The sequence below is a fragment of the Papio anubis genome, chromosome 13 (genome assembly GCF_008728515.1).
Source record: "Papio anubis isolate 15944 chromosome 13, Panubis1.0, whole genome shotgun sequence".
NCBI classification, from domain to species: domain Eukaryota; kingdom Metazoa; phylum Chordata; class Mammalia; order Primates; family Cercopithecidae; genus Papio; species Papio anubis.
Window position 1 is genome coordinate 47,778,472 of NC_044988.1, and position 20,564 is coordinate 47,799,035.

The window sequence follows — 20,564 nt, forward strand, 5'->3', positions numbered from 1 at the left end:
AAAGCAAAAACAGGAGAGTGGAGAAAGACCATGGTAGAAAGTGCCAGAAGGATAAAGAGAAGTAGGAAAAGTTTATCAAATGGCTGCCATTTGCTGGTGAATTTTTTAAAATCATCTTTTTATTAAAAGACATTACAATTGCCTAATACAAATACAGACAATGGAAATAGAGCAAGATCAAAGTACTCTTTCTCCTTTCTTAAAGGAAAAGACTGCCCACTGGTAGCACTCAGCCGTTTCATTTTTCCTAGTTACTTCCCAACTCCCCCAGCCCAACAAAAATAGTCAAACATAGCTAACATTACCTTGCTTTTGATTTTTGAAATTTAAAGGCTCATTTCCCACAAGATGTATTGACTTATACTATATTATATATTTTCCAAGTGTACTCAGAATATTCTTAGGGCTAGAGCCAGCCTATTTGCTATCAATTTGATATTTCCAGCTTTGCAGAGCTCTCATCTTTATCTGTGTGTTTTGAAATCACCTGGAGATCCTAAAGCTCTCTCTCTCTACCTTCCTTGCATGGTGAGTGAGGTCACTTAACTAATTTATATCAAGATAAAATTAAGCTTAAGCTTTTAATACTTAAAAATGTGCTCTCAGATTGTGGCTTATGCTGATGTATGATGGCTATAGGTAAACATATTCTTGGACTATCATTCCACCTCAAAGATTTTGAGGTAAAGTACGTTTATAATAAAACACAGGCCTCTATGCTATAAAGTACAAAATACATATGGATTTTTTTAAAGAAAGCACAAAACATGAAAGAAATTTCCACTTGCCCCTGGATGCTTCAGGCTATCCTCACAAGCCATGCAAGGATATATTCATTCAACAGCACGTATTTAATGGGCACCTGCTATGTGCTGAGGAACTGTTCTAGGTGCTGGAAACACAGCACAGAACAAAACAGACAAAATCCATTTATCTTCGTAGGAGCCATGGAAAAAACAAACCAGAGCAGGAGAACAGGAAATGGGTATAGGCTGCCAACCACGGGTGATGCAGGGGAGCTGCAATTTTCAGTAAGTTAATAAAGAAAGGGCTCACTGATAACATGGCATTTGAACAAGGATCTAAGGGAAGTGAAAAGAGGTCACCATGCAAAAGTCAGGGAGAAGAAAATTCTAGGATATATTTGGGATATATTTCAGGAAGAACAAAGAAGCCAGTGTGACTAAAATGAGATGAGTTTCAAAAAGGCTAGAGAAAATGATGTGAGGCAGGGGGAAGAATGGCACAGATATTGTGGGGTTTTGTAAGTCTGAATGAAATAGGAAGTCGTTGGAGGATTTTGAACAGAGGAATGACTTGATCAGATTTCTGCTATACTAAGAGTAGACTGTAGTTGGAAAGACATTACACTAAGCCAGGCCACAGATGACAGTGACTTGGACTGTACCAGTAGCTGTGGCAATGATGAGAAGTGATCCAATTCTAGATACACTGCACCTGTAGTTATGTATTTATTTATTTATTTATTTCCTTCCCTCCTTCCCTCCCTCCTTCCCTCCTTCCTTTCTTTCCTTTCTTTTCTTTCTTTTCTTTCTCTCTCTCTCTCTTTCTCTCTCTCTCTCTCTCTCTTTCTCTCTTCCTCTCTTCCTTCCTTCCTTCCTTTCTTTTCTTTTCTTTCTTTCTTTCTTTCTTTCTTTCTTTCTTTCTTTCTTTCCTTCTTTCTCTCTTTTCTTTTCTTTTCTTTTCTTTGAAACAGGGTCTCACTCTGTCTCTGAAGCTTCAATGCAGTGGCACAATCACAGTTCAGCTCATTGCAGCCTTGACCTCCTGGACTCAGGTGATCCTCCCACTTCAGCCTCCCCAAGTAGCTGGGATTACAGGTGCACACCACCACACCTGGCTAATTTTTGTATTTTTAGTAGAAATGGGGTTTTGCCATGTTGGCCAGGCTGGTCTCAAACTCATGGCCTCAAGTGATCTGCCCACCTTAACCTCCCAAAGTGTTGGGATTGCAGGTGTGAGCCACGGCACCTGGCCAGCATTTTATATTTTAGCCATTCTTATCAGTGAGTAGTGGTATCTCATACTTGTTTTTATTTGCATATTCCTAACGGCTAATAATATTAACATCTTTTCATGTTGCATTAGCTTGCAATTGATGCTGTAACTAATTACCACAGACTAAGTGATTTAAAGCAACACAAATTTATTATTTGATGGTTCTGGGGGCATCAGAAAACTGAAATAGGTTTCAGTGGGCTAAAAACAAGGTATTTGCAGAACTCAGCTCTAGAAGCATTGAGGGAGAATATCTTTTTCTTCGATTTTGATTTTCCTGCTTCTGGAGCCTATACACATTCTTTGGCATCTTCAAAGCCAGTAGCGTAGCATCTTCAGATCTCTCTCTTGACTCAAGCTTCCTCTTCTGCCTGCCTCTTGTATATTAAAGAATGTTGGTGATTACATTGAGTCCACTCAGATCATCCAGGATAATCGCTTAATTTTAAGGTCAGCTGATCAGCAATCTTAATTCCATTAGCAATCTTAATTTCCCCTGCCCACATAATATCACACATTCACAGATTTAAGGACTTATTTAGCAGGGGAGAGGGATGCATTAGTCTGCTTACCACGGTGTGCTTTGTTCATCTTTTGCATAGTGTCATTTCAAGTCTTTTGCTCATTTTTAAAAAATGTGTTGCTTGACTTTCTCTTGTTGAGTTTTGGGAGTTCTTTACATGTTTTCTAGGTACAAGTCCTTTGTGGGATGTTTGAATTGGAAATATTTTCTCCATCATAGCTTTTTTCTTCAAAATTGCTTAATGTTATCTTTCACAGAGCAAAAGCTTTTCATTTAGATGAAGACCAGGCTATCATTTTTTTTCTTTTATGGCTCGTACTTTTAATGTCATGTCTAAGAACTTCTTGCCTAAGACCAGGATGCAAAGATTTTCTCTTATGTTTTCCTGCAGAAATACATTTCACCTTTAGATCAGTGACCTATTTTCAGTTATTTTTAGTATAAGGTGTAAGTTTGACAGGTAGGTTGAATTTTTTTTTCGTATAGATGCCCAATTCTTCCAGTACCATTTGTTGAAAAGACAACCTTTTCTCTTTTGAATTGCCTTTAAACGTTGTCAAAAATCTATTGCCATTTCTGTGTGGGTGTGTTTCTGGACTGTATTCTGATATGTGTCTGTCCCTTCATCAGTACTCCATTTTTTTTTTATTACTGTGGCTTTAAGGTAAATCTTAAAATGAGGTAGTGTGATTTCTCCAACTTTATTCTTGTTTTCAAATTCATTTTGGCTATTCTATTCTGAGTCTTTGCCTTTCCATATAAATTTTACTAATTGCTTGTCCATATCTACAAAAACTCTTGCTGGGATTTTGTTGTGTTAATTCTACAGATTGATTTGGAGGGGGTAGGAATTGGCATCTTTACCATGTTAAGTCACTCAAGCTGTAAGGTATGAGAATTTTATGTCTCTGTTTATTTAGGTCTTGTTTTATCTCTTTGATTAGCCTTTATTAGCTTTCAGCATGAAGATCACATATACTTTGGTTAGATTTACACCTGCTGTATTTTTTTGTAACTATTGCAAATGGCATTATATTCTCTTTTTTAAAATTAGAGGTGGGGTTTCACTATGTTGCCCAGACTGAAGTGCAGTGGCTATTCACAGATGTAATGACAGCACACTACAGACCCACATTCAGATCAAGTGATCTACCTGCCTCAGCCTCCCAAGTAGCTGGGACTACAGGAGTTACTGCGCTTGGCTTGGCATTGTATTCTTTGTTTCCATTTCCAATTATATATTGCTAGTTCATAGAAACATGATTGATTTTTGTGTGTTAGCCATGTATTATGTAAACTTGATAAACTCACTCAATACCTCTGAGTTTTTTGGTAGATGACTGGGATTTTCTCAATAAACAATCATGTTGTTTACAAATAAGAGTGGTTTTGCCTCTTTTCAATTTGTAAGCCACTCTTTTTTTTTTTTTTTTGGTAGTCTTATTGTACTGGCTACGCATGCAATACAATAGTGAATAGGAATGATGACGATGGAGATCCTTATCTTATTCCCAATCTTAAGAGGAAAGCATTCAGTTTCTCACCATTGAGTATGATGTTAGCTGTAGGTTTTTATAAATGCCCTTTATCAGGTTGAGGAAGTTCCCTTCCTTTCCTGGTTTGCTGGGAGTTATTATCATGAAGGGATGATGAATTTTATTAAATTCTCTTTTACCTCAACTGACAAAATTGTGGTTTTTCTTTAGACTGTTATTGTGATGAATTATATTAATTGATTTTTAAATAACCAACTTTGCATTTCTGGGATAAACTGTACTTGGTCATACTGTATTATTCTTTATATAGATTTCTGGTTTGATTCTGCAGTATTTTGCTGAGGCTTTTTATCTGTGTTCATGAGAGATACTGGTCTGTCGTATTCTTTTATGTATTTGTTTGGTGTTAGTATTAGCACAAAATGGCCTCAAATGATGAGTTGAGAAGTAATCTCTTGTCTTCTTTTTTCTGGAAGAGACTGTATAGAATTGATGTTATTTCTTCTTTAAGTGGTTGGTACCATGCCCCAGTGAAATTTTCTGGATCTGGAGATTTATTTTTCAGTATGTGACCTTATGAACATATGGAACACCATTATAGTAACTATTTTAATGTCCATTCTGTGTTTGGATTGATTGATTTTTCACTTTAATATGTGCTGTATTTTTTTTGTTTCTTTGCATGCCTCGTATTTTTTGACTGGATGCCAGACATTACAAATTTTACTTTTTTGGGTACTAGATATTTTTGTATTTCTATAAATATCCTTGAGCTGTGTTCTGGGAGCAGTTTAAGTTACTGAAATCAGTTTGAACCTTTGGGGTCTTAAAATGTGGTAGACAGGACCAAAGCCATGTTTGGTCTAGAGCTAATTGTACCCTTTTACTGAGGCAGGACCTTTCTGAGTATACTACTCAATGTTCCATGACTTACAAAGTTTGTCACTTTGGCTGATGGGATAAGATACTATTCTCAGCCCTGTATGAGCACCATGTACTCTTCTCTATAATTCTTTTGTGTAGTTCTTACCCCAGGCCAGGTAATTTCCTCACACTTATGTATTGATTGCTATGCTGCTGGCTACTTTAAGGAAACCCTCTTGGGTCTCCAGAGTTGGCCTTCTGTATAGCTCTCTCCTTTCTGTTACTTTGTCCCAGAAATTCTAACCGTTTTGGTCTCCTTGGACTCTTGGCTTTGTCTCCTCAATTCAGGGAATCTACTGAGCTCTACCAGCCTTCCTACTTCCAAAGCTGTAGCCTGGGAACTCTATCAAGGCAGTGAGCTGAGGCAATGTTGGACCTTATCTGATTTGTTTCCTGAGTGTACAGAATTGCTGCCCTTGTTTGCCTGATGTTCACTAACTTAAAAACCATGGTTTCATCTGACTTTTTAATTGTTTTAGGCAGAATATTAAATCTGGTTCCTGTTAGTTCATCTTTGTCAGAAGCAGAAGTCTTGGTGCTGGGCTCTCAATTCCACTCTGCAGTTACACAGAGCTAGCCAGCTTTGGACTCCTTCTGTGGCGATGTAGTTAAGCACCTCTAGTTCTGATTCCTCATCTCCCCTCAACCTCCACAGGCATTTGATTCCTAGAGGTTGAACGTGTTCCAATATTGTCTTAGAACTTTCTCCCAAGCAGCTGACACTCATTTTGTGAATCTGATACTGGCTGTTTTGATGTTATCACCTCTGCAGGCAAAGGTGTCTATGTCAGGATTATTGCCTGAGTGAGAATAGAAGATACTACTGATTGTGAGATGTGTTCTGATTTCATATATGTTAAGGCATGAAAAGTTGTCCCTCTTGGAATCAATGAAATAGGGTATTTTGACAATAGAACTTTTTAACTGATTAGATATAGAGATGAAGTATAGGATGCCTCCAAGGTTTCTGGCCTAGGCAAATGGAAGGATGAAGTAGTTCTCCAGATGGGAATGAGGAGGGCATCTTGTTTGGCCTGTCTAATATATATCTTCTATTGTGCAATTACAGATAAACCAGGGAGAAAATTGAAAGCCTCAGATGCTCAACTTCTTATTTTGTTGGATGTATTTTAAGTAATAAAACTGTCATGAAGATGCAAAATATACCATTTAAATCTCCTCAACATTGGCAAACTAATTTTATATGTGGTCAATTGTATTTTTAAATGGCTCTTTCATTTTTAAAAATAAAATAAAATTTAGTATCAGCTCCATAGGCATAGAGGGAAGAGTCTTTAAAAACATGAACTTATCAATGGATCTAAAAATAAGATAAACTCAGATATCAGAATAGGAAATTCTGTCTTTTCAAAATATTATCCTCATCACCTTCCTCTGATACAGCTGTGAATCACACAGAGCATCCACATATGATAAGATTTTAAAACGGATATAAAATGTTCTATATAGAAAGTTGTGTGAAATACATATAGATAGATAATTTTTAAAGAATTCTCTTACATACAAACCTTGGGAACAATTTTCTTGAGAAAAGACATTTGCAACCCATATCTATGAAATGACAGAATTTATGATTCCCATGGAAAGTTTGTCCGTTGAATGGAGAAAGGAGTTATCTGGTATCTGGAGCAGATCATTTAGAATTGTTGATTAATAAGCTAGAAATATGTCCTGAAGACTGGCATCATGGTTCAGTCAACAAAGCCAGAATAGATTAGGGCAGATGCACTCGATCCTAGAACAGTGCGCCTTTGTAGGAAAGGGCACCCAGAGGAATGTGCAACACGGTGGGAGAGGATGTGGCCCCTGCCTCGCCAGCTATACTAATGGCATTCATCACCAAGGAGGCAGGTGTTGCAATCAGATTGCTCTCACATCCTGAGAAATCTTAAACACCACTCTGTGCACAACATTCTAATAGATGCCAAGTAGAAGCATCTTCCAATCCATCCCAAATCATTGAGGATTTATCAGCAAGTGAGACAATTATTAATACATAAACAACTCAAAAGTGGCTTTTTATGAATATGCAGAAAATGAAATTTTTAATTGTTTTTCCTATTTTTTTTTGTTAAAGTAAGAGTACTGTTACTTAACATATGTTCTAAGATATATCAGCTGACTTTAACAGATGACACACATAAGAAAACGTTTTTATGAATAAACATCTTAGGTATACAATGGGTTAAATAGACTGAAATGGGTTTCTTTGGTGCAGGGCTCCTAAAAAATGAATGAATGTGCTTTGGGAATTTCATCTGTGGGGTGTAATATTTTGTATTTCCCCCATGTTTTATCTTAGATCCCTTTTTCAGGACCATCTTGTGGGACTAGTGCTTTGTTTATCTTCTTTGTCACTGAAACCCTAGTACCTAGCATGCAGCCTGACACTAAAAGACCCTCAAAAAATATTTGTGGAATAAAGTAATGAATTTGCAGATCGTTTAATGACTTGCCAGGGGTCCATCAGCCCTTTTCAGGATAATATATAAGAGAAGTCTGTGGCTCTTCCTAGTTCTGTGCCATGTGCTGCCAACTGCTACAGTTTGTACCAGCCTGAGTTGCCTCATTTCTCTGACTAGGTGAGTGCAAGGGGCATCAGAAAATACTCTTTCACCTGGTCTACTTTCTCCATATACCCTCTTCCTCAACAACTTTCTAGGAGGTTCTTCTCTTTTTGGGGAGCATGCAAATGTTACCACACCCTGTCTTCTTTAGGGAACATACAGATACTACAGCATCAGCCAAAAGCTAGGGTATTAATGTTCCACTGTATGGAATGCGAGTCACTTCCCAGCAGAGCAAGAGGGAGGCTGCATGAGCTGTGTGGGGGTCAGAAGACTGCTGCTGAGCATGGCAGGGCCAAACAGAAAGCTTTCCTTTTACTTGCACTTTATTTGACCTGTGGGTAAACAAAGACTTTCTATTTCTAGAAAGTGCCATTGTTTTAACTGCTTTGAGTTTCTTTTGCAAACTTAAAAAGTCATGTCTTTATGCAAGGCATTTAAAGCTCTGTAGGCCCAGTCTTGGCCGGGCATGGTGGCTCGCTCCAGTAATCCCAGCACTTTGGGAGGCCGAGGTGGGTGGATCATGAGGTCGGGAGTTCAAGACCAGCCTGGCCAAGATGGTGAAACCCCGTCTCTACTAAAAAACACAAAAATTAGCCAGGTGCGGTGGCAGGAGTCTGTAATCCCAGCTACTTGAGGCTGAGGCAGGAGAATCACTTGAACCCATGGGGCAGAGGTTGCAGTGAGTCAAGATCGCACTGCAGCCTGGATAACAAAGTGAGACTCCATCTCAAAAAACAAACAAACAAAAAAAGCTCTGTAGGCCTAGTCCTAACATTTTATTGTTGTTGTTCCTTTTCTATGTTCCCCTTACACTTTTTTTCTGTTGTTGTTCTTATATATCACAAACTCTTAGCTCTCTGAAATTCAACAACATATGCCATTAAAAACAGCTATAAGATTTTAGCATGAGTGGAATATTCAACTTTGTAGAGAACTTGATAATATAACCTCTCCGAGGAAGGAATTGGGAGAATATGATTCTTCTTTCTCATTCAACAGGTAATGTGCTAGGGGCCTTGGAGAGTTGAAACACAATAAAAAATAGTTTTTCAGTCCCTGTCCTTTAAGAGATTTGGAGTAGAGGGAGGAAAATAATGTTTACAGAATACTTACTGTGTTCCAGGCTATACATCCATATATCTAGATTCATGTCTATATTTATATCTAGTCACAACAATAGTATAAGGCAAGTTTTGTTTTCCCTGTTTTACAAATGAGGAAACTGAAGATCAGAGAAGTCAGGTAACTTCTGAGATTCACTAATTTAAACTAAATTCTCCTAAAGATAGGATGATAATATTAAGAGAAATATTGAGTAAGAATTGGGATTCTCTTATTTAACCTAAAGCCTTCCAATGAGAGGATAATTATGTGCACTATTAAAAAAATATGTCTGAACAGGCCAGGTGCAGTGGCTTACCGGTGCAATCCCAGCACTTTGGGAGGCAGGTGGATCTCATGAGTTCAGGAGTTCAAGAAAAGCCTAGGCAACATGGCAAAACCACATCTCTACAAAATTACAAAAATTATCTAGGCATAGTGGTGTGCACCTGTAGTCCCAGCTTCTTGGGATGATGAAGTAGGAGGATCTCTTGAGCCCAGCAAGCTGAGGCTGCAGTGAGCTGTGATCACGCCACTGCACTCCAGTCTGGGTGACAAAGCGAGATCCTATCTCAAAATAGTAATAATAATAAGGGCCTGGCGCGGTGGCTCACGCCTGTAATCCCAGCACTTTGGGAGGCTGAGGTGGGCAGATCATGAGGTCAGGAGTTCGAGACCAGCCTGGCCAACATGGTGAAACCCCATCTCTACTAAAAATACAAAAATTAGCCGGGTGTGATGGTAGGTACCTGTAATTCTAGATACTTGGGAGGCTGAGGCAGAAGAATTGCTTGAACCCGGGAAGCAGAGGTTGCATTGAGCCAAGATGGTACCACTGCACTCCAGCCTGAGCAACAGAGCGGGACACCTCAAAAAAAAAAGAAAAAAAAATATATATATATATATATGTAAAAGATAAGTAGTATGAACAAAGAATCACACAGGGCTTCTGAATATGCTGGTAAATATTTTTAAACCTACCTTTCTCTCGTCTTCTGAAGTGCCTTCCTATCCATTTGATCTCGGACTATGCATTATACTTCCCAGAAATTTCATTTCTTCATCAGAAAATCCTCTATGCCAATGTCAGAAGTTTTGGGTGAGGGAGTAAATAGTATAATTCAGGTGAAATTGAAACTCTGCAGCACCATAAAAATATAAGATACTGTCATTACAAATGGAGTTCTGAATAAGAATACCTATGATATATTTGAGATGCATATTAGCTCTAATTTTTAAAAATGTCTGCTTCTAATGAATTTAAGCTCAATTTATAAATAGAGTGAAAAGAAATCCATTATAAAGTGATCTGTGGTTCAGTCGATTTCTAAAAAAATATTTTTAAATAGAGTGTGTGTAGAGAAATGTTAAGAAATATTTATGGGGTACTCACTACATATAGTTTTAGGGATAGATGTTGTGAAGGATATTTAAGAACTAGAAGGCATGATTTGTGCCCCTGGGGTGTTCAGAGCATACAAATATATCTTCCCTTTCTCTTATCTGTTCTGCTCATCCAGGATACTCTGCTGGGGAGAAGTCCAGATTTTGATGTAATAAATTCATCCTTTGAACATTAGAATTTATTTTTATGTTTTAATTCAGCACAAGTGTTTTTGATCATATAAGACCAGATTTTCAAATCAAAAATGAAAACTTGCAAACTAATTTTTCAGTATTTCAAAATTCCTATTTTTTAAAAGGCCACATCCTCCAGGAGTTAACTAGTGACTAGCATCTTTGGCATATTTTATTTTGAGAAAAGTGAAAATGTTGATTTCTAAATAATGGCCTTCATATTTCAAACACTTTAAAAAACTGTAGTTTTTAAGGTATGTAAGTCAGTGCCTTTATTTAGAAGGCCATCAATAATTTTGTGTCAAGTGACGTGCTTTAAGATTTTGCTTTGTCTCTCTCTAGCGGATGACGCTGTGGTTGCGATTCCTTATGGAAGCAGACATGTTCGCCTTGTCTTAAAAGGTCCTGATCACTTGTGTAAGTAACTCTGTTGTTTTCCTTTGGGAATTGGGAATTGTAGTCATTATTATTTATTTTGTGTTCCCAGAAAAGATTAAAACACAAGAATACACATCTTTCTACTCTATCATAATATGATATTTTGAGGGCTTCTGTTTATCTTTTAGCTGCCTGATGAGATGGCAGAAAGCCCTGTGGTAATTATCTTTAACCACAGTCATCCTGAAAAATACAAAATAGATGCTCCCAATGGGTTGTTGATGGGTTAAGCGCATGTTTATGCTCTTGTGAGTAATATATCTCATTCCCTCTCTTCTTCCTTTCCAATCTCAATCTTTTTTTGCCTTCCCTCTCCTTTTTTCAGCTTTCTTCTAACCCCCTTCTCTCTTCTTCATTCATTCTCTTTTTCTACCTACTTTCATGTTTCATTACTTCATCAATCCAGAGGAATATAGAAACACCAAACAACCTTAACACTGTAGCATTTAAAGAAAACCATCATGGTGTAATTAACCATCCCATGTATTAAAGAAAAATTCAGGGCCCTCATATCTTAAAGAAAGCTACTGGGATTCAGGATTAAATGATAATCATAACCCCAAAGATCAAATGGCAGCATGGCCCCTCCAGGATTTGTGCAAAAATTGATCTTCAATCATGCCGAGGCAGCAGTACAGAGTCACCTATTTCTTATTATTTAGTGTTGTTTAGATACAGAGCTGTAAATTACGAGAAGAAAATTATAGGCTATAAACAAGGAAGAGGATGGGAGGGGATATGATAGCATTTTCTGTAAAATTCAATTTCACTGAAAGGCTTCACTTCAGTTGGTTCCTTGAGCATTTCTGATCTCCTCCACTGTGATTGTTCCTGGGTTTCCACAAAGCCATCTATCATCTGTCCTTTCACCCCTCCCACACAAATGTCTGTGAAACCAATTTAGATAGCAAGCATTATTTTTTAGTGATTGGATTATGAATGAAATCATGCTAAAAAGGCAAACAAGAGGAAGACAAATTGAAGCCCATAAAAGTCAAGATCGCCTACAGTAGTCTTTCTAAAAATAAAAATAAATACATTTCATGGAAGAGGTGGGATTTGAAAGGCCATGTGAAGTAAAAGAATAAGTAAGGTACAGTTCAGGCAAAACCAAAAAATGCTAATAAGTCACCTTCTATGGATTCAAGTTTGTTTCTAATCCTGAACAACCCTATAAAATATGGTGTTCACATGTGAAAAGATAATGTATGTGTGTGTATTATTACCATTCAGATGATTCATTTTTCCCCATTTGAGAATTGGAGAGGGCTAACTTCTAATGTAACAACTCCACTCAAAAGCAGTACTTTTGTGAGCAGTAACAGATACTGGAATAAAATATTCAGGCCAATATCATCACCAAGTGGGGGACTGACTCTTCATTGCAGAAGAAAGAACCCATAGGAATAGATTTAAGAGGGAATTTTTTTTTTTTTTTTTTTTTTTTTTTTTTTTTTGAGATGGAGTCTCGCTCTGTCGCCCAGGCTGGAGTGCAGTGGCCGGATCTCAGCTCACTGCAAGCTCCGCCTCCCGGGTTCACACCATTCTCCTGCCTCAGCCTCCCGCGTAGCTGGGACTACAGGTTCCCACCACCTCGCCCGGCTAGTTTTTTGTATTTTTTAGTAGAGACGGGGTTTCACCATGTTAGCCAGGATGGTCTCGATCTCCTGACCTCGTGATCCGCCCGTCTCAGCCTCCCAAAGTGCTAGGATTACAGGCTTGAGCCACCGTGCCCGGCTGTGGAAATTTATTTTTATAAATGTACTAGTCTCCTAGATTTCCTAATTATGTGATCACAAAGAAGCTGAAGAATTGGCCTTGTTTGATTTAATTATCCTAAAGATTTGATGAAAAGCAAACTGGAATCTGCTTTTCTCTCCCAACAAACATACTATTGGTAGCATATGTATAACTAAATCATTTTTCCTTATGTGTTCTTTTTTTATATTTGAAATATAATTCAGCAAAATGAATGTGGGAGTAAAGGATACCCTGCTTCTCTTGTAGCTCTTTTGCCCTTCATTCCCAGAAGCTGGTATAGTGCGAAATCAACCTTAAATATTTTGGACCAAACCAGAATAAGATGAGGCAATCTAGTCTGCCCCCTTGGCTCATCTTTAATTAGATGTACCTTGAGAAGGACAGCTGTAAGCCTCTTGATAAAATGGAATCAGAAGCTCAGATCAGGCCTACAACTGCGAGATTTTTCTAAAACTAAGTTAATTGATGTCCTAGAAATATTTCTACAAGTGCCTGTGAGGCAGTTTGAGAAACGAAGGCTAGAGGAAGGAGATGTAGTGCAGTTGCTTTCCCCTATGACAACAACTGTGATTTCCTCCCTCCAATATTCCCTTGATGTGCCCTATATTCTTCAGTGGGATTCCCTCTGTTCTGAGGAAAGGGAGTGAAGTCTTGTCTACTCTAGAAGAAGGGCTCCACAGACTTCATCTGAGAGTCCCTGGGCATTTAACTGAAGACCAAGATTTTCCAGCTGTTGATATTCCTTGCAGTAGAGAACTACAAGTAGACCACCTCTACAATAATGTAATACAAGTATCTAGGTACTTGAGTGCCCCCAGAGACCTTAAAATTGTTTTAACCCAGAGCCCCACCCAAGCACTCCCATTTTTCTGCTGAAGAATCTTTGCCAAAACCAAACGTTCTTGTCAAGTTTTGGAAACCATTAGCCTTAGTCCATCCATCTTTCTTCATGCAACACAACAGACAGTTGTTCTAAATCACCTCTCAGTGACATGAGAACTTAGTCTTCTCTGAATCACACATCATAATTACCATCATCCCCAGCGTGCTCTGATTTTCTACAACAAAACATGCTTCATAGGCTTTGTCATTGGCCAAATCTGGATTTGAATGCTCCAGAAATAAAGGGGCTTTTTTTCTATCTTAAGCACTTACGAAATATCTTATATTTGCATAAAACTAAGCTAAGTATCAAAATGAATTTTAAAAAGAGAGAATACTGAAAATGGTAACTCCTGTTCTTATGTGACTATTGTTTCTTCATTTTGAGCAATAGCATCAGTGCAGTAAGTAACCAGAAAGTATAAATAAACACAGGTTAATGCACTAATATAAAGTCATACAGGTACTGAGGCAACTCAGAGATACACCCTGGATCTTGTAGAGCAAAAAGAAAACTGGAGGGTATCCTAGGCTGAGGGCCATCAAGATTGAAGTCAAAAAGAGACGTATGAGAATTGGTTTACTCAAAAGAATAGGGTTGCAGTAAAGTAGTGGGCCCAAATAATGTCATCTGGAGAGTCAAAGATTTTTTTGACAGGAACCCTTGAATGCCTGGCTAATGACTTTTAAAATAATTTCAATTGCAGCATAAATTCCTATGTGACTCATCAGTGCCTATATATTTTGTTGATATCACAGTTTCAATTTGTCAGTCATATAAAGAATGATGTGTCTCCCTTACCTAGCGCTAAACATTGTTGCATGAAATGTGCTTGCCTGTGGTTGCCCTAGGAACATCTTTCTCTCATCTTCATGTGTTTGATTATGTAGATCTGGAAACCAAAACCCTCCAGGGGGCTAAAGGTGAAAACAGTCTCAGCTCCACAGGAACTTTTCTTGTGGACAATTCTAGTGTGGACTTCCAGAAATTTCCAGACAAAGAGATACTGAGAATGGCTGGACCACTCACAGCAGATTTCATTGTCAAGGTGAGCCCAATTTAGATACCTCCTTTTCAAGCCACATCCAAACTAATGTTACTTATAATTTCCTGAGCAGAGAGAGACTTTAGGTTCTGACATATGTTTGGAAAGCGTGTTTGTCACCCAGGAAATGTTTAATCTGAGGGTGTTGAGCTAGCTTCATCCTGGACTTTATGAGAACATATGGTATTTTAAGATCATAGGAAATCTTTATTATATAATTAATACAATCTTTATAATTAATAAAATAACCCCACCTAAGAAGCCAATGTATCATAAGTTGGTGGCTATAGATTGTTTTTAAAATAGTTTGGATACAGTCATTGACTTATATAGGCTATCCTCAGTAAAAGAGAAAAACAAACCGATTATCCACAGACTTGGTCAATCATCATGCTTCCAATGGCAAGTTCTGTTTTCTTTTGCACTGGCAAGAAAACTAAGTTGTTTCCTTCTATCAGAGCTTCCCTACTCTTCAAGGTAATATAAAACACATTGCTGGAAGCTACATGCACATTCTGCTGGAAAAATGTACACACTAGAAGAACATTTGGGAATCACAATAAAATAAAACATATTTTTTTCCTTCAGTAGGTCAGGAGGACCTGAAGGATTTCAGCTGTAAAGCTGTAAAACTTGTAATGTGTCCAGGACTCCATAAATTTTTCATCATGGGACCTGGAGCCAGAGGACATTTGATTTAAGCTAAAGCTTGATGACCCCATGGCAGCTGGAAGTAAGAATGCATATAGAAAAATACAATAGGCAGTAAGGTTGGAGGGAGAAAGGTTCCAGAATACTGTCCTCCGTCTCCATCTGCATGGTAGTTCTTTTTAATCCAGTCCAGACGCCAGCCACATGAACGTGAGCAAGAAGCTACAAGCCATCAGAGGTAGCTCACAATAGAAATGATGCTGTAGGTAGTTAAATGATTTCCGTTAAGCAAGAAAATCCAGTAAAGAAGTGAAAGATGTCTTTATTCTTTGAAGCCCTTGGAGTACCATTAAATAGACCATGTATACTATAGTAATTTCCCTAGTGGCCTTGTGAGAGTTAATACACATACTGAAATTATGTAACTGGATTCAAGCAATATTACTTACATTGGAACAGCTCACAGCATTGTCAAATGTGTTACATCTATCCAGTTGCCTTCTGCACCTCACCACTTGGATAACCCATAGGCACAACAAGCCCAACATGCCTAAGTTTAACTTGAGCCCCAGATACCTGCTTTAACATCTTTATTTTTTTAATCTTACAAATTAAGACACTGTCTACCCAGGCAAGTGAGAAACCTTTGATTCACCCTGATTTTCCCTTCTATGTGCCATCGGTCAGGCTTCAGCCAAACTGTCTCTCAGCATTGTTTTTTCTCCTCCATCCTTGCTGCCACTGTGTTAGCACAGGCCTTTACTTTTTGTCATCTGAGCTAGTACCATGGACCCTGAGCTAATTTCCCAGCCTCTGATTTCATTGCCTACGTTACCTTCAGAGTGCATTTCCTAAAACCCCTTCCCTAATTCTTCATAACCCTTCACCTTCACTCATTGCCTCTAGGTTAGAAGACAAATCCATAGCACAGCATCTGTTACTCTCGTTTAGCTGGATTGTGCCTACCTTTCCAACCTCACCTTGGACTTTTCCCCTTCTGTTTCAGCCCTGAATGATGGGCAGGTCCCCCAGCACCTTACACTCTTATAACCCATTACCTTTGCAGGATGCTGTGCCCTCTACGTGGAATGCTCTTATCGTGTCTTCTTCCATTCTCTTCACTACCTCTTACTTCTTCTTCAAGATCTCCTCCTTCTAGGAGTATTCTTTGACTCTACCCCAAATTTCTGCCTGTATCTCCCCACCTCTGTGTTCCTTGAGGGAAGAAACTGAATTGTATTTGTCTTCATATCTCCATGAGAAGAACCCAATAAGCACTAACAAGTGCTGGATGAATAAAGAATTTTTGCCACACAACAATTGTTTAAATAGAGCAGATGCTGACATCTCTGTTATACCCACAAGGAAACTTAGCTTCAGGAAATTTGAGTGACTTGCCTGAGTTCACACTGATGGGAAGCCAGCACTGAAAATCACATCTCTTTACTTCTGGTCCAGAACGCTTTCAATAGTTTGTGTTGCTTCTAAGAGTATATATCTTTTTCTTCAGTGTTTCATTAGGAAACACTGGGAATCAAATAAATGTAAAGTTATTCTAAGATAGATTATGTCATTCTTAAATTAATTTACTTAAACTTTAAAATGAGCCAGATAATTGAAATATATAGAGAAAAAAAGAAGAAAATGATCTTTTTTTCTAGTACTTCATAATGAAACAATTTTCTCTTCCCTAATTTTTGTCAGAGAAATAGCTGAAAATAAGATATTACTGTTGATTATTATTTTTCATCATTTAAGGATTACAATTATATATATATATCATATGAATTAAGCTTTCAGTAGCATTCAAAGTATAGTCTCTTTTGCATTATGTATATAACACATGTATATAGTTGATTAATCAAATCCTCTTTATAGATTTAAATGGCCATTTACTCAAGTCTCAAACCAATCTCACCTTGATAAGCATCATTAGAAACACTGAAATCCATCTTCACAATAAGCAAAATAGCGTCATCCTTGAGATGAGATCATTACCCTGGCGATCTGGTGGTATGAAGTCAGGTGATTCAGAAAGTGGAATAAACCATAGAGCAGAAAGCCATCAGTGTGGTGCTTACATAGAGGCCATGAGTATCTGGTTCTTCACAGAGAGCTGTCCAATGGCTATTTGAAGATTTTTTTTTAAAAGGCATGGAAGGATTTTATTTTTGAGATGTGGACATGTCTCTTAAAACAGTCTAGTTGAAACAAGTTCTCTTTTATTTTTTATTAATTAATTTTTAATTGACAAATACTATATATTCATCATATACAACATGTTTTCAAATATGTATACTTTGTGGAACAGCTGAACTGAGCTAATTAATATATGTATTACTTCACATATTTATCAATTTTTTTATTATACTTTAAGTTCTAGGGTACATGTGCACAATGTGCAGGTTTGTTACATATATATACATGTGCCATGTTGGTGTGCTGCACCCATTAACTCATCATTTACATTAGGTATATCTCCTAATGCTATCCCTCCCTGCTCCCCCAACCCCATGACAGGCCCCGGTGTGTGATGTTCCCCTTCCTGTGTCCAAGTGATCTCATTGTTCAATTCCCACCTATAAGTGAGAACATGCAGTGTTTGGCTTTCTGTTCTTGTGATAATTTGCTGAGAATGATGGTTTCCAGCTGCATCCATGTCCCTACAAAGGACAGAAACTCATCCTTTTTTATGGCTGCATAGTATTCCACGGTGTATATGTACCACATTTTCTTAATCCAGTCTGTCATTGATGGACCTTTGCGTTGGTTCCAAGTCTTTGCTATTGTGAATAGTGCCACAATAAACATATGTGTGCATGTGTCTTTATAGCAGCATGATTTATAATCCTTTGGGTATATACCCAGTAATGTGCTGAGAATACTTAAAATCTATCTCTTGGCAATTTTCACAAATACAATACATTGTTATTAACTGCAGCCACCATGTTGTAGATAGATCTCTTGAACTTATTCCTCCTAACTGAAATTTCGTATCTTTTGACCAACATTTCCCCCACAATTCACTTCTACCCCAACCTCCTGGCAGCCAACATTCTACTCTGTGTTTCTATTGGGTCAATTGTTTTAGATTGGACATAGAAATATTATTAATATCACACAGTATTTGTCTTTCTGGGCCTAGCTTATTTCATTTAACATAATGTTCTCCAGGTTCACCCACATTGTCAAAATGACAGGATTTTCTTCTTTTTTTAAGGCTGAATAGTATTCCATTGTGCATATATACTATGTTTTGTTTATCTGTCTGTTGATGAACATCTAGGATGATTTCACATCTTGGCTCTTGTGACTAGTGCTGCAGTGAACATGAGAGTGTAGATATCTCTTCAACATACTGATTTCATTTCCTTTGAATATATACCCAGGAGTGAGATTGCTGGATCATATAGTAGTTCTATTTTTCAAATTTTTTTAAGAAATCTTTATACTGCTTTCTACAATGGCTGAATCAATTTACATTCCCACCTATAGTATCCAAGGGTTCCCTTTTCTCTACATCCATGCCAACACCCATCTTTTGTCTTTTTGATAATGGCAATTCTGTTAGGTGTAAGGTGATATCATAGTATTGAATGCCTTTTCCTGATGATTAATGACATTGAGTATTTTTAAATATGCTTGTTGGCCATTTGTATGTCTTCTTTTGAGAAAAATCTATTCAGATCCTTTGTTCATTTTCAGTCAGATTGTTTTCTTGCTATTGAGTTGTTTGAGTTTCTTGTATATTTTGGATATTAACCCCTTATCAGATGTGTGATTTGCACATTTTTTTTTCCATTCTGTAGGTTGTCTCTTCACTCTGTTGATTGTTTCCTTCGCCTTGCAGAAGCTTTTTCTATTTTTGCTTTTGTTGCCTGTACTTTGGGGTCATATGCCAAAAATTGCCCAGACTAATTGAAGATGGTCAGTATGTTTTCTTCTAGTAGTTTTATAGTTTCAGGTCTTACATTTAAGTCTTTAATCCATTTTAAGTTGATTTTTGTGTATAGTGTGAGATACGGGTCTGATTTCATTCTTCCACATATGGAAGTTTTTCCAAACACTACTGTCCTTTTCTCAGCAACTTTGTCAGAAAATTAATTGACCTTAAATTTGTGGAGTAATATCTGGGCTGTCTTCTGTTTAATTGGTCTATGTGTTTGTTTTTAGACTGGTACCATGGTGTTTTGATTACTATAGCTTTTCAGTAGATTTTGAAATCAGGTTGTATGATGCCTTTAGCTATTTTCCTTTTTGTTCTAGATTACTTTGGCTATTTGGGGTATTTTGTGGTTCCATTTTAATTTTAGGGTTTTTTTCCTATTTCTGTGAAAAATGTTATTAGAATTTTCATGGAGATTGCATTAAATCTGTAGATAGTGTTGGGTAGTATGGACATTTAACAATATTAATTCTTTCAATTCATGAACACAGGATATATTTCCATTACTTTGTGTTTTCTACAATTTTTTCATCAATGTTTTATAGTTTTCAGTGTCTTTCACTTTCTTGATTAAATTTACTCCTAAATATTGGGGGTTTTTGGTAGCTATTATAAATGGGATTGTTTCCTTAATTTCTTTTTTGAATGGTTTGTTATTAGTGTATAGAAATGCTATTGATGTTTATATGTTGATTTTTTTATCCTGCAACTTTACTGAATTTATTGATTAGTTCTAACAGTTCTTTGGTGGATGCATTATATATTAATTTAAGCACCACATTGCTTTTTGAAAAAGATATACAGGAATCAGAATGGCCACTTGTCAGTATCTCCATGAAATTTTATTGCCAAAATACCATTTTTGTTTCTTTAAAAGGAAAAGACTTTTTTGTGCAAAAGGAAGATTTTCTGACAGTGAGCAATTGTTATATATTGCCCTTGGTTCCAAAATAACGTTTTGGAATATCCTTCTCTTGCCACCTTTAAAACTAGACTGAATTCTCATCTTGCTTCCTAGAGGAGCATTTCTTCTAAAAATTTTAAACTTGTTTCGTTGGCTCTACATACATTTTGACAATGGCAGTTTAGTGTGGTAGAATAGATAATCTGATGCTTACTGGGTGTGTGACCTCAAGAATATTGCTTTGCCTCCTCGAACCTGTTTACTCCTTTATGAAATGGTAATAAAATACTCCTCACTCCTGAAGGAGCCCTTGTGGGGGATTAAATGAGATAATGTGTATAAAAGTGGATAGATCCAAATTACTTACTTTCCATCTTTTTGAAACACTTTAACTTTCAGTCAAACAAATCACTATACTCTATCTAAACAACAGCAGGAAGCTGCTTTGCTGAAGATGGTGAGAGGCTGATGCATTTACCAGTGATATACCCAGGAACAATTTGGCAGATGTAGCCATTAAGATAAATGGCTATGAGAGCAGACTGGCGGTGACATCTGTCAGTACATTAATTATTAGAGGTGATCTGGCCATCATCTGGATAACTGGCTGGCTTAGTATCCCCTGCCTCCCTTACTATGCCATGTGCCTCTTTTCTGAAGCTGCAGACCCAAGGAAAGAGAATGACTTTCCCAGGTAGAAGAGT

General features: G+C 37.4%; 1 protein-coding gene across 3 annotated transcripts in view; it reads left to right on the plus strand.

Annotated features, from left to right (window-relative positions):
• ADAMTSL1 (ADAMTS like 1) overlaps nucleotides 1-20,564 on the plus strand; it is a 952,161-nt gene that overhangs the window by 681,624 nt on the left and 249,973 nt on the right. For all 3 annotated transcript variants that reach the window (XM_021927825.2, XM_021927824.2, XM_021927826.2), the window contains 2 exons: nucleotides 10,575-10,649; nucleotides 14,205-14,362. In XM_021927825.2, coding sequence (XP_021783517.2) covers nucleotides 10,575-10,649; nucleotides 14,205-14,362 — 233 coding nt within the window. The remainder of the gene's footprint in view (nucleotides 1-10,574; nucleotides 10,650-14,204; nucleotides 14,363-20,564) is intronic.